This window comes from Borostomias antarcticus, assembly GCF_949987555.1.
Source record: "Borostomias antarcticus genome assembly, chromosome: 22".
NCBI classification, from domain to species: domain Eukaryota; kingdom Metazoa; phylum Chordata; class Actinopteri; order Stomiiformes; family Stomiidae; genus Borostomias; species Borostomias antarcticus.
In genome coordinates this window covers 4,624,928-4,638,905 of record NC_140255.1, presented here as the reverse complement: position 1 = coordinate 4,638,905, position 13,978 = coordinate 4,624,928, and the positions used below count along the sequence as shown (strand labels likewise).

General features: G+C 44.7%; 1 protein-coding gene across 2 annotated transcripts in view; it reads left to right on the top strand.

Moving 5' to 3' along the window:
* The window catches only part of LOC311324094 (glutamate receptor 3), a gene marked incomplete at both ends in the record, with an annotated part of 124,511 nt that overhangs the window by 77,377 nt on the left and 33,156 nt on the right, over window positions 1-13,978 (top strand). For both annotated transcript variants that reach the window (XM_084456482.1, XM_084456481.1), the window contains one exon: window positions 13,261-13,314. In XM_084456482.1, coding sequence (XP_084312608.1) covers window positions 13,261-13,314 — 54 coding nt within the window. The remainder of the gene's footprint in view (window positions 1-13,260; window positions 13,315-13,978) is intronic.

Sequence of the window (13,978 nt, the reverse complement as noted above, 5' to 3'; positions counted from 1 at the left end):
CACTGATGATAACATAAAGTCATCCCCACCGGGAACCCCGGTCTCCTGGGTGGGAGTCCAATGCTCTCACCACTACTCTACTTGTGCAGTGGAGATCGGCGGGTTGGTTTTTGTGTCCTTCCAGTCCCTAGTGTTGGTTGGGGTTAGAATATGGGTTGGGGTTGGGACAGGATCTGATCTATAAGGCAAGGGGTAAAGGTTGGAGTGAAAGGATGAACAGGTGGTGGAGGTTTGGGGTATAGTCCCATAAAGTCATCCCCACTGGGTCTTCAACCCCAGTCTCCAGGGTGGGAGTCCAATGCTCTCACCACTACTCTACTTGTGCAGTGGAGATCAGCAGGTTGATTTTGGTGTCCTTCTTGATTTTGGTGTGCTGGGACTACTGCCTCTTGTGGTGCCAACAGAGAAATGCAGGCCAACATTGTCCACTGTAACAGAGGGAGGGAGGGAGTGATAACCGGACGAACGCTATACTAGGTGCGCTGGCTTACAAACACACACAAAAAAGTGTCAATACATTAAACTCATTCCTCCATCACCGCCTAAAGCTGTGGCAGTCAACAGTCAGTCTAATCACCGAAAATAAACCACATGTAGGCGTAGAGCGACTGGTGCATCACATCCCATACAAAAATGAATTACTATAGGATTTGAAGTGTCCTACTTCTATTGTAATGAGGACTATCTGTCTATAATGCAGTAGCGTACTGTGGGGTCTTGCACAGGGTCTTCTCTGAAATTGTTATTACTCCCAATGCCCCCCATCCCTCCCCTCCACCGCACACCCCGAACACACACACACAGATAAGGAGTGATGCGCATGATTTTTGGGGGGGTGCACTTTCAAAGCATGCCCTGATGGGTTTCACAGCACCAGAAGGGCGCTGAGCATTGGCATTTTTATGTAAAAACATACAGGAAAACTACAGTAGCCTAGGCTACTCATCAACAAAGGCCAATTATTTGAGAGCGAGCGAATGAGAGAGCAATATTTAGGCCGAAACAACCAAGCTTAAATAAACTACAGAACCATTTTATGACAACAATGGCCAAGCACCACGAAGAGGAATGACAGGACGATAAAATACACTCCCTTAGGGCACAGCACTCAATAGCCTACTCCCCTGTAGGCGTATTAGCCCACCGCTCCAGGTCTTGATTTGGTCTTGATTTGATTTGGTCTTGACTTACGTAAGCCAGAATCATTTTATCTGGCCTACAATGGTAACTGAATAACGAGCTAGTAAGACCGGTGTCAATGGACCGTAACATGGACTGTATTTTCATGAGGACTGTAGGGGGCGACGGAGCACTACCAAAACGCTAAACATGGATGAAAATGAAGCGATATGGCAGAATACATGACGCATTTAATTCAAAAACAGTCTGAAAGTCAATTTTTCTTGCCTTCTTTCATTGAAAGAAGGTGCAAAAATCAAGTTTTATTTGGATTTGTATGGGTAAGCCAGGCTTACCCTGGCTTTTTGGAGCAATCGCCAAATAATTTGCAACACTTGGGACAATTTAATTGTTCCTACCAAAACGTAAACAACTATAATTCCACACCAAAACAAAGTCCATCCCAAGAGTACGACAACTCGTGCTCAAACACCACAAGGCCTTTTATCAAACTGAAAATAGCCCTGCCAGTGCTAACCATCTCTGGGCTACTGTATAACATCGCATTCATAAGCCATCGTTCTGACACCATAATAAGGGGAAGCTTTTGTCAACGACATGCAACAACAGGTCCTTATCTCTCACATAGCAGCAAATTCACACACATTGCCAAAATGAACCATCTGAAATGCATAAAGCTGCAAAGCAGGTTTACTTTTTGTAGTTAGTGTGAAACATTAATTGTTACCTACTTTGATTTGTGTCCTCCTCCTGCCTACTATCTTCCTCTCTTATTCTTCTCTGTCCTCTTCTTTCAACACCATCACGCCAGGTACGGTCTGTGTGCTCATGTAGGCGCATAAAAAGAAAAAACAGAAATGGTCCAAAATAAACCAAATCCTCCTCCATACTGTTAGTGGCCCGATAGTGGAAAAAGAGATGGTAACGGTTCTCACGAGTCAGGGACAGAACGGAGCCGAACGAAACTGCCTAGTAACTGTCCGGCCCGACAGTGGAAAGACGGCTATAGTGTTTGATGTTCTGGAACTTTGATGTTCTTCATCTTGTGGTGGCACAATCAGTTTGACACAGTTAATTCATCTGCAAAACACACTGTACATTTCTTTAAAGATTAAAAAAAAGAAGTTTTGTTCCCATGGGATCTCTCCCATCTCTTACCTGGTAAATACATGCAAAGTACAGCCTAATAGACCCTTTTCTATGCAACGTCATCATCCTGTTTCGACATTGCGCACGCATCGCTGTAATGACACCGGTCAATAGAATCAATGCATTTGATTGATGGACCTGGTGGCATCCGTAGTTCATTATTTTGTTGCCAAAATGCGCGCGCACACTTAATTGTTTACCAACAGTAAAATGGTCTATATATAAAGGGTAATTACTGAGACACATATACTGTAGGTATAATTTCAAAACAGGAGTATTTCAAATGTTCAATAACTGCATATAAATTCAATAACTGACAAACAACCACCAGGTAACCACATTTTTACATAACTTCTATAACATCCAGTGACAAAATACAGTCCTGTCAGGGTTTGAACCCACAACGTTCCATTTGAGAGGCGAACTCCCTAACCACCAAGCCACTGAATATCTGGGAAACCTGAGTTGTCACAGGTCAGCAATTCCGGATACCCAGGGAGGAAGGGAGGGACATCAAATAGACATTTGCTCTCTGTGGTGCAGGCTTCGCCTCGCACAAATAGATCAGATTGGGACAGATCAGTATCGGCAGATTCATAGTGTGAAGCAGAGTCTAAAGCAGAATTGCTTTTAGTATTCATTTACTGTCTAATTTAATTATTGAGCCGCTGATTCCCTAAATTAATCTTTGTTTAATTGTTCAAAAAATCAATTTCCCTGCATTTATGCTGTTATGCAGAAATGTTGGGGTGTTTAAATGGGTTGAGAATATGCATAACAAATAACATGTGAGGCGTTTTAATGGGATATTCTTTAATGGCTTTTTACTGATTTACTACCACTAATGTGGTTGCCTGGGTTTTAATCTGTGCGTCTTAACATCACAGTGTCTTAACGTCTGTTTAATGGTGTGAATTCACCAACTATCTCTTTGCTTTATTAATGAAGTGGGGATACCTTTCCTCCATCCCTAAATCATTTTGTTTCCAAATTCTACTGAAGGCAAAGCACTCAGTCCCTCACCTCCAGGGCAACACTTTCTTTCTGTTTCGCTCTCTCTCTCTCTCTCTCTCTCTCTCTCTCTCTCTCTCTCTCTCTCTCTCTCACATGCACACACACACACACACACACACTGTCTCACACGCATACAGTGTGAAAGGAGGCTAATGGGTTCAGATCTTCCAGCCTCCAGCCATTCTGATGAGTCACAGCCAATCAGCCAATTAGAGAAGCTGATGGACAGGCAGAGAGACAGACAGACAGACAGACAGACAGACAGACAGACAGACAGAGACGGGCAAGCAGACAGACAGAGACAGACAGACAGACAGACAGACAGACAGACAGAGACAGGCAGACGGACGGACAGACAGACAGACAGACAGACAGACAGACAGACAGACAGACAGACGGACAGACGGACAGACAGACTGACAGACAGACGGACAGACGGACAGACAGACAGACAGACAGACAGACAGACAGACAGACAGACAGAGACAGACAGACAGACAGACAGACAGACAGAGACAGACAGACAGACAGACAGACAGACAGACAGACAGACGGACAGACAGACTGACAGACAGACAGACAGACGGACAGACAGACAGACAGACAGACAGACAGACAGACAGAGACAGGCGGACGGACGGACGGACGGACGGACGGACGGACGGACGGACGGACGGACGGACGGACGGACGGACGGACGGACGGACGGACAGACAGACAGACAGACAGACAGACAGACAGACAGACAGACAGACAGACAGACAGACAGACAGACCAGCAGGCAGGCAGTATTGAGATCTGTCTCTGACTCCACATCTCTCTGTCTCTCTGTCTGTACTCTCCTTGACTACGAGGAACAAGAGAGAAGAATGGAGGAGAATGAGAGCGAAGAAGGTAGAGAGAGAAGGGAGAGAGAGAGAGATAATGTCCTTGATGTTAGGTTATGTGGAATCCTTAGCTCACATCCTGTCTTAAAGACCCATTACTATCTGGGTGACAGAATTAAACAGGGATTAAAGCTTTATCATAAATGAGGAAGTGAACTACGAACTTCCTGTGGACGGGTGTTCTCACTTCTCACTATGATTAGGCATAGCACACTGTACTGCTCTGCACTGTGTTGGGCTATACTGTACTGCTCTGCACTGTGTTGGGCTATACTGTACTGCTCTGCACTGTGTTGGGCTATACTGTACTGCTCTGCACTGTGTTGGGCTATACTCTACTGCTCTGCACTGTGTTGGGCTATACTCTACTGCTCTGCACTGTGTTGGGCTATACTGTACTGAAGTCTTCTGTTACATGGCATATCTGTTTCCCCTCCATTCGGATCAGAAGTATCACTCTCTGTCTGTGTGTTGGAGTGCGTTCATCAACACCCTGGCCATTTTGAGAGCAGTTTGTGTGTTTCCTCACGAGACGAAACTGTAGTTGTGTGTTGGATGGCCAGGAATATGGTGTCTCTTCCTCCAGAGAGATCTAGTGACAAGCTGCTCTCATGCTTCACAGGAAGGGGAGAACATGAGTTGGGTGCTTTTACAACACTTCCGTTTTTGGAGGAAAGCCCAACAGTGTCTTCTGCTACAGTACCTGCTGAGGCACACATCCATCCTGGCAAGAAGAAAGACTGAATGAAGGCGGAGGGAATGGGGGAGAGAGTGATGGGAGGAGGGGAGGGCTTAGAGAGGGGATAGGAGAGAAGAGAGATGGCTATCGTTGCCAGTTAATTAGAGTGTATTCCATCAGGAATACCGAGACACAGAGCCCTGGAGCAGGAACATGGACCAGAGCAGCGATGGAGATATGAGATAGGACGAGAGAGTAGCTGGTCCCTCTGTACCCAGGCGTAGAGCTCCCTGCAGCCCCTCTGGTCTCTCTATAGCCGCTCTGCCCCTGCTTCCCGGCAGAGGAACACCCTGATCTCTCTCTGTTCCTGTTAGAGGCCAGTTAGCTTTGAGCTGCAGTTTGTGTTCTGGGTTCTCTGGGAGTGGGGGAAGAGAGGGAGCTTAATTTCACTAGAGAACGTATTCAAATGATGTCACGTATAATGCAGCCTTTGTACTTAAAGAACTCGGAGCATGTCAAGGGGTTGGTGGGTAGGCCAGCGGTTAGACCATCCGACCAATGACAGAAAGGTTTGAGACCAGGCCACTTGACAAGTGCTTTGCCATGTATCACTGCCTACCATTGTGCCCTTGAGCAAGGCATTCCACCTCAACAGTAGCTCATGATTGTAATCCGCTTTGGATAAAAGTGTCTGCTAAATCACAAAAATGTAAATAGCCACTAGCCAAGCTCAGCAAATAGATGCTGGTATCCTTTAACACCAAGTCTGGATGTTATGATAATCTCCCACATTGTGCACTGTGACTGCTTGCATTTCATTTCATTGTACACGGTACCTCTATCGTGTACGAATGAGAAATAAACATCCTGCCTGCCTGTCTGCCTCCATAGCAGAAAGGTCGTCGCAGACAGAAATGTCCCTGGCAGTTATTGAACATTACGAGCACAATGCGTCGCTGTAGTTTCACATTACGGCTGCCTGTCAGGCGTAGGCGCAGAGCGGCCTGCGGGAGACTAGTGGAGAGGGAAGCCAAGGCCACCTAGACTCTCTGTCTCCTTCAGAGACATGCAGATCCACCAGGCTGGGGACCAGCTGCTCTCTGGGGGGATCGGGGGCCGGGGAGTATAAACTCAGAAGAGAGGGGTCAGATTATAGGCATGGAGGAGATTGTGCATTTTCTTCACTTAACTTCTGTGAGTGACTTGCAGTGTGTGTGTGTGTGTGTGTGTGTGTGTGTGTGTGTGTGTGTGTGCGTTGTGTGTGTGAGAGAGATAAAGTGTACAAACAGCAGTTTAGTAAATCCCAGGCACTCAGTGTGTAAGACTCTAAAGTTAATACTAAATCATTGAGGACTCTGCTTTGGGTATGAATATCCCCTCTTCATTCTGGGGCAAAGCTGATTAGCCAGATCACATTAGCATTGTCAGGGTCTCTGCACAGGCCCCAAGACAGATGTACTACACACTTCCCAACTCTCCTTTGAACACAGTCGCAACACGACACTTCCCTGCTCTCAACACACACTCACAGTGACAGGGTGGAGTTGAACTGGACGCCATCCGTCCTTGATGTGACCGATGCTTTAATCAGACCCCCCCATGAAAGATATTCTAACTCGCTAAGCTACAGTGTGCATAGGGAGATGAGAGGAGGCGCGGCAGGTGCTCAGCACTCAGGCAGAGTTACTCATCAGGCCAGCATGACCTCCAAACCACCTCGGTCACTATGAGACGAGGCAACGTCATCAAGATGAATACGGCATTAATCTTGCTGTAGAAAAGTCCTGTTCTGTCTCCCACCTCTGGCAGGTCATAGCAGTTCTCAGTGTGGGTCCAGGCAGTGGTGCCATGACAGCCAGGTATCTCAGCAGGCTCTGGTAGAGCAGCACTGCAGCCAGAAACGCTGATTAATGTCCCTGTAAAAATACATTCCATGAAGTTAAGTCAGGTAAAGTACCCAGGGCCCAGAGCCAGAGTCTCTCTGCCAACAATCAGGATATCTGTCCTTCTGTCTGTCCTCGCTAGGGACCGTTTGAAGGACCTTCTGCTCTAGCTAATTAGCAGAATCATGGGGAAATGTTGGAGCATATGTATGTGTGTGTGTTGTCCGAAGAGTTGGCGCTGGTGTGTGTTGGCCTGAGTCTCAGTGCGCCCTGGTGTCATTAGGTCCTTGCTGCGCCCCAGCCAAGGTTGCAGTGATCCAGAGCTGCCAGGCGGCTGCAGGCTGAGTGCTGGAGGCAGGGAGGAGGGCTGGCTCTGTCCAGCTCTGGCTCAAGGGTGAGGATACCTGCGAACATGGGGGAGGACAGGGCGAAGGGTGTGTGTGTGTGTGTGTGTGTGTGTGTGTGTGTGTGTGTGTGTGTGTGTGTGTGTGTGTGTGTGTGTGTGTATGTGTGTGGTGCGTGTGTGTGTGTCCAACTGAGTCAAGGACGCTCTCATGGACAATGAGAGGTGTTGGAGCTGTTCTACTGAGCTGCAGTGAAGGCTTGGTTCCAAGGCTGGATGGTGCCACGGTTTAGGAAGGCTCAGGTCAATATTGAGCAGAGCTTCTGAGAGACTGAACTGAGCCAGTGTGATGCTGTGGTCTTCTCTCTCTGCTGCATACAAATACACAAAGATATCTATAATACATAATAATACATTTGGAAAGGTCCTCTTTTCTTCTCCCTCTCTCTGTCTTGCTCTCTATCTCTCGCCTCTCTCTCTTTTTCCCACTCTCTTTCTCCCCCTCACTCTTATCTCTCTCACTCCCTATCTCTCTTTACTCTCTCTCTCTCTCCCTATCTCTCTCTCTTTCTCCCTCTCTCTCTCCCTCCCTCCCTCCTTTCCTCTCCCAGTTGATGTGCTGTGTGCTCTTTTCTCCTGGTGCTGTGAGTTGATGAAGCTGATGATGTGGAGGCTGTCAGAAGCCACTGACCCGTCGGAGAGGCTCGACAGCACGGGTGAGAGGTGCGGTGCGTCGCAGTGGGAGGAGCTTGACAATCTAGTCCTCAACAACAACAAAAAGAAGGGAAAGGCTCCAGTGATCTGTGGGAGTGCAGCGTGTACGCACCAGCAGTTGTGCGATTAGTGTGTGTGTGTGTGGGTGTGTGTGTGTGTGTGTGTGTGTGTGTGTGTGTGTGTGTGTGTGTGTGTGTGTTGCAGCATGATCAGTGGTGGGGGCTCTGTGTGCTGACTGCTCTGAGAGATGGGAGATCAGTGTGTTAATCCATCTTCAGTCATGTGAGGGGAGGGACAGGATGAGAGAGATGGTTGACTGATTGATTGATTAACCTTTTGATGTGTGTTTCCAGTAGATTGCTCTTTTTTTTCTATATTATGAATCTGAAATAGTGAGGTTTTGATTCAGTTTCTGTCACATTTTACCCAACGGAATGAACCAAGGATATGAACATCTAACTTTCAATACTAAGAAAGAGTCAAACAGAAAGTCGATGACCATGTTTCTGGCTAAAACAGAAACAACACACATCTCATTCATGGTGTGTTCACTGTTGGCTACATTGTCTGGCCTGTGGCCAGGAAAGCATTCTGCCATGGCGCTTTTTGTTGTGGACTGTGGACTGGCTGTGGTTGGCGTGTTTGCTGATGAAAGCTGAAACATGGTTGTCAATCTCATCATGGCAACCACCCAGAACTCTTGTTTGTGGGAGTGCTGAGGCTTGTAAAGAACAGACCTGGGGCAGCAGGACACAACACAGCTGTAGCAGGACACAACACAGCCATAACAAGAAGCAACACAGCCATAACGAGAAGCAACACAGCCATAACAAGAAGCAACACAGCCATAACGAGAAGCACCACAGCCATAACAAGAAGCAACACAGCCATAACGAGAAGCAACACAGCCATAACAAGAAGCAACACAGCCATAACGAGAAGCAACACAGCCGTAACAAGAAGCAACACAGCCATAACGAGAAGCACCACAGCCATAACGAGAAGCAACACAGCCATAACGAGAAGCAACACAGCCATAACAAGAAGCAACACAGCCATAACAAGAAGCAACACAGCCATAACGAGAAGCAACACAGCCATAACGAGAAGCAACACAGCCATAACGAGAAGCAACACAGCTATAACAAGAAGCAACACAGCCATAACGAGAAGCAACACAGCCATAACAAGAAGCAACACAGCCATAACAAGAAGCAACACAGCCATAACGAGAAGCAACACAGCCATAACGAGAAGCAACACAGCCATAACGAGAAGCAACACAGCCATAACGAGAAGCAACACAGCCATAACGAGAAGCAACACAGCCATAACAAGAAGCAACACAGCCATAACGAGAAGCAATACAGCCATAACGAGAAGCAACACAGCCATAACGAGAAGCAACACAGCCATAACGAGAAGCAACACAGCCATAACGAGAAGCAACACAGCTATAACAAGAAGCAACACAGCCATAACGAGAAGCAACACAGCCATAACGAGAAGCAACACAGCCATAACGAGAAGCAACACAGCTATAACAAGAAGCAACACAGCCATATAGCAGGACAAAACACAGCCGTGGCAGGACACAACACAGCCGGACACACTGGTCACAGATACAGCATGACAGACTAAGAAGCCACAGGCAGACTGGTTTCATGGAGGCAGCCACGATTTACGGTGCTCAGTGTTGGGACCTGTCATGGACCAGAACAAAGGAGAGAAACAGAGAGATCGAGGAGAAGAAATGAGAGGAGGAGAAGAGATGAATACAAGAGAAAAGAGAGATATAAAGGATAGCATATGGTGAAACACAGCGAGGCAGAGGTTTAGAGCAGAGCCTGCTATTAGTAGCCAGTGTGTGGGCTGAAACCTGCTGTTAAGCCTGGGAGGTGTGAATATTACAACGTACAATGAGAGACAGACCTGCCATAGCCTAACTTCTGATGGCCAGTGAATCACTCCTCCATTTCCGAAAATACATTATTATTTCTCACAGTGTGGACACAGCCCTGCTTATCAGTTCAAAGTGAATCTTGGCTTCAATGATGTTTCTACATGTTGAGAGCGCTTGCTTACTTTCAGACTCTCTTCTTACTATTTTTTATTTTTTTTTAATTCATTTTTATTTCAGTTTCAGCAACTTATACAATTACATCAACAATTTTGTCTACTGTTTTTTTCTATTATTTAAGCTGTATGATCCTGGCAATTGTGATTTAGTGTAGTTTAAATAAATAAAAATACAAAATCTAAAAAGGAATCAAACGGGGGTGGGGGTTTACGTATATGAGTATAATGGCATGTATGCTTGTATGGGCCTACTTACAGTGTGGATAAAGAGATGAGATGAGTTGGCAAGACAAAGATACATGAATGAACGAATCAGAATGCGTAGAAGGATTCACTGTATTAAAATAGCCATGAGAGGACTCAACCTTTTAGTAAATACAGTATATCTTTCTGAAGTATCAAAGAGTACATGATTTGCTCCATCTGATCAATTCCCCATACATTTCCAATACACATATTGTATGTTGGGTGGTCAGGTTTCAACCACTTAATTGTGATGGATTTAATTGCTGCCGATAGTAATATTCGTTTAAAAAAAAACTAACCTACCTTAGGATCTTTTGTTAAACTTTGATGGAACACTTCTTTAAGCACCTCAAACACCTCATCCCAAAAAGTTCTTAATTTAGGGCATGACCAGAATACGTGTGCATGGTTGTCAATTTGTGTGCTGCAATTCCTCCAACATTTGACTGAGTATGTTGGGCCCATTTTAGCTGCTATTTAGCTGGTATTTCTGGAGTTCAAAAATAAATCTCATAATCATCTTCCATTTAAATTCTCTCCATGTATTTGAATTAGTTATAATATGCATATTTGTTCCCATATGTCTGTGTTAATTGCAGTTTGCCATCTCCCTTTTAATGTGAAGCCTAATGTATTATTCAAATCCATGCCTAGGAATATTTGGTAAAAGTTATGTATAACCTTCTTATACTTGTTTCCAATTTTATCAATTTTATCATTTAAAAGGGGGCTCCAAAATTACTGGCACCCCTGACAGGTAATGAACAAACACTTTTTTTTTTTTTAAGTATAAACATTATAATTGTAGAACAACTCCAATAGCAGCATGTGATAAATACTTTACTATATTTATGTCCAGGAACCAACCAAAACCATTTACTGATTTAATTAAAAATCAAGTTCCTCCAAAGCAAGGCTCCACAGTTAATGGCACCCTTAAAGATTGATGTAAATAACATCTGCCAAAATTAAACTAGGTATTAAATTCCACTTATTTACGTTCATTTAAGTCTTAAGAAACTATATTGAGCCATACCATCTTCTGTTCCACTATGGTATAAAAATTAAGTAAAATGGATGCTTTGTTACCCAACACCATGAAGAAAACTAAAGAACTGACACTTCAAAAGAGACCGATGATTGTATTGACTTTCATTAATCTGTTAATGGCTACACGAAGATCCACAAACGATTGAAAATACCACTGAGCACTGTCAGGACATGTATTTAAAAATTCCAAAGATCTGGAACTGTTGAAAACCTCATGGGTGGAGGACGCAATTGCATGTTGTCCTCCAGGATACTGAGGAGAATGGTGAGAGAAGTAACAAAATCCCCAAGAATCACTGTGAAAGAATTGCAGGGCTTGGTGGCGTCCTCGGGTCACCAGGTTTCAAAAAGCACCACCAGACGCTACCTCCACAACCACAGGCTCTTTAGAAGGGTTGCCAGAAGATAGCCTTTTCTGACCAGAAGACACAAAAGCACGCGCTTGGAGTTTGCATAACGTAATTTAAATTATGACTGGAATAAGGTGCTTTGGTCAGATGAGACCAAATTTGAACGTTTTGGTCAGATACAGCATTGCCATGTTTGGCATCGAAACAGAGATGCATACAAAGAGAGGCACCTCATACCCATGGTGAAATATGATGGTGGGTCAATGATGTTTTGGGGCTATTTTAATTCCAGAGTTCCAGGGGTACTAGTTAAAGGAGTAGTAAAGGGAAAATCCATGTTTAGCCCTGTTTTAAGGTTACTTATGATCATATACAATGGTTCAGATCAAAACGTTGACAAAACTAGCACTTTTGAGAAAGTCTGATAATTGCTCTACCACCGTTTTGGTCATACAATGGATGTGGGTGGGCATCTTGAAAAATCTTTCAAAAACATGTTAAACTCTCGATTCCAAAGACAAAAAACTCACCGAGGTGTTAGTTGGCGTTCTGACATGTAATTCGCCATAAAGTAAGATTCTAGTTCATCCGGAAAGGCTTTTTAAAATATTGAGCATAGAACTATTTAGTCGCAGCACATACGTGTGTAAACTTCCGCAAACTAGGTAGCCTAGCAACATAAACAATAACAATAGCTACCGTAAGTAGTTCCGCTTCCTGAATCCCCTCTGCGGATTGATCTACACATCTACAACGGTCGCGTCAATACAAGTCAATGGATTTCATAAAATGATCAATAAAACCCTACAGGATTCATACATTGCGGTGAATTTGATGTCAGAACACCAACGGACACCAATTACCCCCTCGGTGAGCTTGTCTTTGAAAGACCTTATTTTCAGCATTTTCGCCAATCCCATACCTTTTTCATTTTTTGAATTGGATTTTGGACTCAGAACCTGGCGATGCTAACTTTCATAAAAAATAGGAATGGGTCGCACACTCTGATACTCCAAAACTTGAACATTTTATTAAGCCAACGTTTCGGAACCTTCTTCAGGGCTTTGCAAATTCATCCGTTTCAAAGCTTCAAAACAAACAGGGGATGAGCTACACCTGTCGTAATCATCAGTACAACCAGCTGATCACTATTGACAATAACCATTTCAATCAGTAGGCTATTTACAATAATCAAGTCAACATGCATCAGGGCAAATTATCAAAAGTAGCTACATTACATACCTCAACAACAATTATAAACATAAGCATTAATCAAGAACAAGCAGGTAGGCTAATACAAGATAAATAGTAAATGGGCGTTTCCTAGGAATCGCTAAAATAGGCTATATACATGAATCTCCTAATAAACATCTCAAATTAGACATACGTCTCAAATGTATATTAAGCAGGCAATGTAGCAGGCTCCACAAGAAATAAAAATGTATCTATATGCTGCTAACTTTGGGTATATATGCTAACTTTTCAGCCTACAAAATGACAACCTTACCTTACAACCTTAATGATTACCTCACCACTCTATACCCTCCATGATAACTGCTAGTGCTAACCTTTGCTAACACCCATAATGTTAACTGCTAGTATAAACCTTTGCCAATACCTTCCATGTAAGCTAGCCCATTGTTCCATTTTAGCTCCCTGAGACTTTGAGCCGTGATTCAGCCCCCATCTTATGGACGGCTGATCATATCGATCTGCTTTCCCTTAGGTGGTGACCCTGGGAAAGAACGCACGTGGATATCATTACATACTGGCCAACCTGGTGAGTAACCGCTTAGCTACTCGTCTGGGAGGAGACAGGGAAGCAATACCTAGATGCTCCTCTGGGAGGGGGCTGGGGAGCGAGGATAATTATATACTGGTCAACCTGGGGAGTAACCACTTAGCTGCTCTGATATCATTACATAATGACCAACCTGGTGAGTAATTGCTTAGCTACTCCTCTGGGAGGGGACTGGGGGGCAGGGAAGAAGGGAGGGAGGGAGGGCGGGGAGAGAGCAGGTTGGGGCAGGCTGGTGAAGGGTGAGGGAGGTAGAGATGGCAGGGTGGGAGAGGGGGCCAGAGGGAGGTAGGAAAAGAGGGAAGAAGGAGAGAACCACTGTTCATTGTAGGGCTGAACCATAGGCCCACACATTTGGTTGGTAAGTAACATGTAAATGTTTGTCTTTGTTCCTCTCTCCTCAGGGATTAGTTGTTTATTATTATAATATAGTCAAACCTACATCTGACTTTACATACTGTACTATTCTCCTCAGGCATAGAGATGTTTTTTTTTTATTTACTATTGTGACCCCGACCAGAACCACCTATCAGAACCTGACTTTGACCAGAACCACCTATCAGACCCTGACCAGAACCACTTATCAGACCCTGACACTGACCAGAACCACCTATTAGAACCTGATCCTGACCAGAACCATCTATCA